At 39.3% G+C, this 2,882-nt stretch overlaps 1 protein-coding gene across 2 annotated transcripts in view; it reads left to right on the top strand.

Annotated features, from left to right (window-relative positions):
• taf4b (TAF4B RNA polymerase II, TATA box binding protein (TBP)-associated factor) overlaps window positions 1–2,596 on the top strand; it is an 18,442-nt gene extending 15,846 nt beyond the window's left edge. For both annotated transcript variants that reach the window (XM_016481166.1, XM_016481165.1), the window contains exon 15: window positions 2,267–2,596. In XM_016481166.1, the coding sequence (XP_016336652.1) occupies window positions 2,267–2,398 (132 nt within the window). In that variant the 3' untranslated portion in view covers window positions 2,399–2,596. The remainder of the gene's footprint in view (window positions 1–2,266) is intronic.
• Window positions 2,597–2,882: the final 286 nt, after the last annotated feature.

Here is a 2,882-nt window from a genome sequence, read left to right as displayed (position 1 = left end):
TTTTTTTTGTTTTAATGGTGGGTGTTTACGCAGTTGGCTAGAGCAGTGCTGATTGGGGAGAACGAAGGTGCGCTCACTCTTGCCCAAGGCAAGTAAGATTGCAACTCAAGGCTTAAATCATGCATATGCTCTGGAACAGAGTAATATCGCGTCCACATCGCAGGCTTTGCGATTAGGAAATCGCAACGTCTCAAATCGCGATTTCGATTCGATTTCGATTAATCGCACAGCCCTATTTCACACTAGCACTTTTGGTGCACACCTGAGTTTGATTGATGCCAGAGTTCGATATGTTTGGATGATGTGAACGCTCTCTTCTGAACTCAGGTGCGCAACTGCGAACCGTACCCGAGTCTGCTTAAAAAGGGTGGCCTGGGGTACGGTTCAAGTGAACTCTGGTATGGTTAATTGCTGATGTGAACGCAATCGTACCAAATCACGGAAGTGAACCGCTATTAATGACATATTATTTGATAAAAATGTGTATGTGTGTTTCACTCACTTTCCTGACGAGCGTGACTGACGCTGCAAGCAGATAGCTGTATATCTCATTTCTATTTGCCTTTATTGTTCTTTAGAGCATTTACAGTACATTCGTAAGACAGACGTCATTGCCGTTACGTACTGAAGCTTTTGAAACAAAACAAACCGTTCAAAAATATAAATATATAAAAGTGAAGAGAGCAATGTTATGTATTTTGCCACCTTCTCCTGTGCCGTCGTTACTAAGCAATGGGGTAAACAGCTGCTGGCTTGATGATGCAAACGAACCGTGATTCTGACCCAAATAAAATATGAACGCAGTCCAGTGGGGGCAGGGGGAGGGGGGAGCTATCGAACTTGGGTTCGGACCAAGCAATCAAACCAATGTTTTTTACTACATTTAAACTTTAGTACAGTGCAGATGTGTAATTTCAGTGCAGATGTGTAATATTTTTAAATACTGTTTAATATAGTATAATGTTTTAATATAAATAAAATTATATTTTAATTTATCATAAATGTTTGTCAGTGTATTTGGCAGGACACTTTAATCCTTTTTTCCAAGATAATAGTGGAATAATCATAATTAATTATGAAACAACATATGAAGATGTACTTAAAGTGATGTACTTAAGTTGCTGGTCCCCATTATCTTGCATATTGTTTTTTTTCCTCCGTACTATAGAAGTCAAAGGGGACCAGCAACTAAAGGTGAATTATCCCTTTAAGTTCTACTTAATTGGGTCAGAAAAGCACTCTAAAGTTTTTATTTAAAGTCCGCATGAAATGTTAGCGCGCATTGTTAGTCTTAAGGTGAGCAATTAATCCGTGCAAGTTAATCCTCTGAAAAAAATTGTTTGTTTTAGTCATCTTTAATCAAAATCTGATCATTTGCTTCCGCTCCAGAATGGCACTCTTGCTCTGATTATGTCAGTTTGATGGCTTGGGCAGAATTTGCTTAACCACGCCCAGAGCCGATCCTCCCTATACGCAAAATACGCAAGCTGCATAGGGCCCCTGAAACACCAGGGGGCCCCCTTGCTCTTAAAGATTAGTTTTTTAATTTGGCCAGCGGTTATGAAAACATGAATGGTCATTTCTTTTAATGCGGTGCGCTGTCGCCCTATCTACGTAAAAATCAGTCAAATCATGTAATGTAAATGTCGTACAGTCTTGCTCGAGACTAAAAAAAATGAGTTGAAAACGTACCGAGCCGTGGAAGAGACACTGTTTCTCAAGTGCTTTCCGTGAGCGCAATTCGAGACTGAGTGAACACAGACAAATGCGTTTCATACATTCGTTCATAACCACTCATACCCCCCGCCTCCCACGACATAGTTTTGCGTAGGGCCCCCAGAAGTCTAGGATCGGTGCTGACCACACCCCTCCAACCATTAGTTTGCTGCGAGTGAAAGATGAGAGGAGGAGTGCAAAAATAAAACCCCGCCCTCTACTCAATATTCTGTTTCAGGTGGAAATAACGTCACCATACTGAAATAAAGTCGGCAGCAACTTCCGGTTCACACGGACTTTAATAACGTTTGTTAATTAAATTTAAACTATAATACATTTTCATTTATTTGCAACTAACGTACGTACAAGTGTACTAAAGTAATATCAGTGTAAGTATACTAAAGTGTACTTCTTTTTCACTATGATTTTGTGATGATATCAAGCAGGTGCTATTGTTTTATCATGAATTATTTCTAAACTGATTTCATATGAGAAAAACCATTTAGGTCCATGTGGCTCAAAAAAATATTTTTTATGTCTGTCTGCCCAGTTGTTAGGTTCATGTGGGCAGTTTGCAACTCGAGCACCGATTCGAGTCACTTTGAGAGATCTGACCTTCTGCATGGAGCAAGACCCCACATTCAGACACACTCTCATGCTGTATAGAGCATTTCTAGGCTAGATAACCACACAAACGCACAACTTCTGAGGTATGTGCTGTGTTTGGGAAAAGTTCTTTAGATTACATACTTTACCATTGTTCAAAATGAAACTGTTTTTGTTATATTTCTGTGTTCCTATCCTTGTTTTGATGACTGAATTAACTGTTTATATATATTGACTAGTAAGTAAGCACAAAGGAATAAATTAAACACTATTAGCAGCAACACAGTGTGTGGATCTTGTATATTTGAACTGCACAGTTGTGTATATTGTCCAAATTCCCAATATTTAATTTTTTTCTCCTTACAAATGACCTTTTTCTGCTGATACAGTCATGCAACTTTTGCTGCTCTAGTTGTTTGGGGATTGTACAGAGGTCTGTGTATAAGCTCCGGGCAGTGGATGCCCTGAACAAAACACCACTATCCAATCACGCATATATAGCCTTAGGCATCCAAATCCACCAATACAGAACAATACTGACCAATCAAAGCAGGATTTTT

This window comes from Sinocyclocheilus anshuiensis, unplaced genomic scaffold (genome assembly GCF_001515605.1).
Source record: "Sinocyclocheilus anshuiensis isolate Anshui unplaced genomic scaffold, SAMN03320099.WGS_v1.1 scaffold405, whole genome shotgun sequence".
Lineage (NCBI taxonomy): Eukaryota > Metazoa > Chordata > Actinopteri > Cypriniformes > Cyprinidae > Sinocyclocheilus > Sinocyclocheilus anshuiensis.
This window is presented reverse-complemented; position numbering and strand designations above follow the sequence as displayed.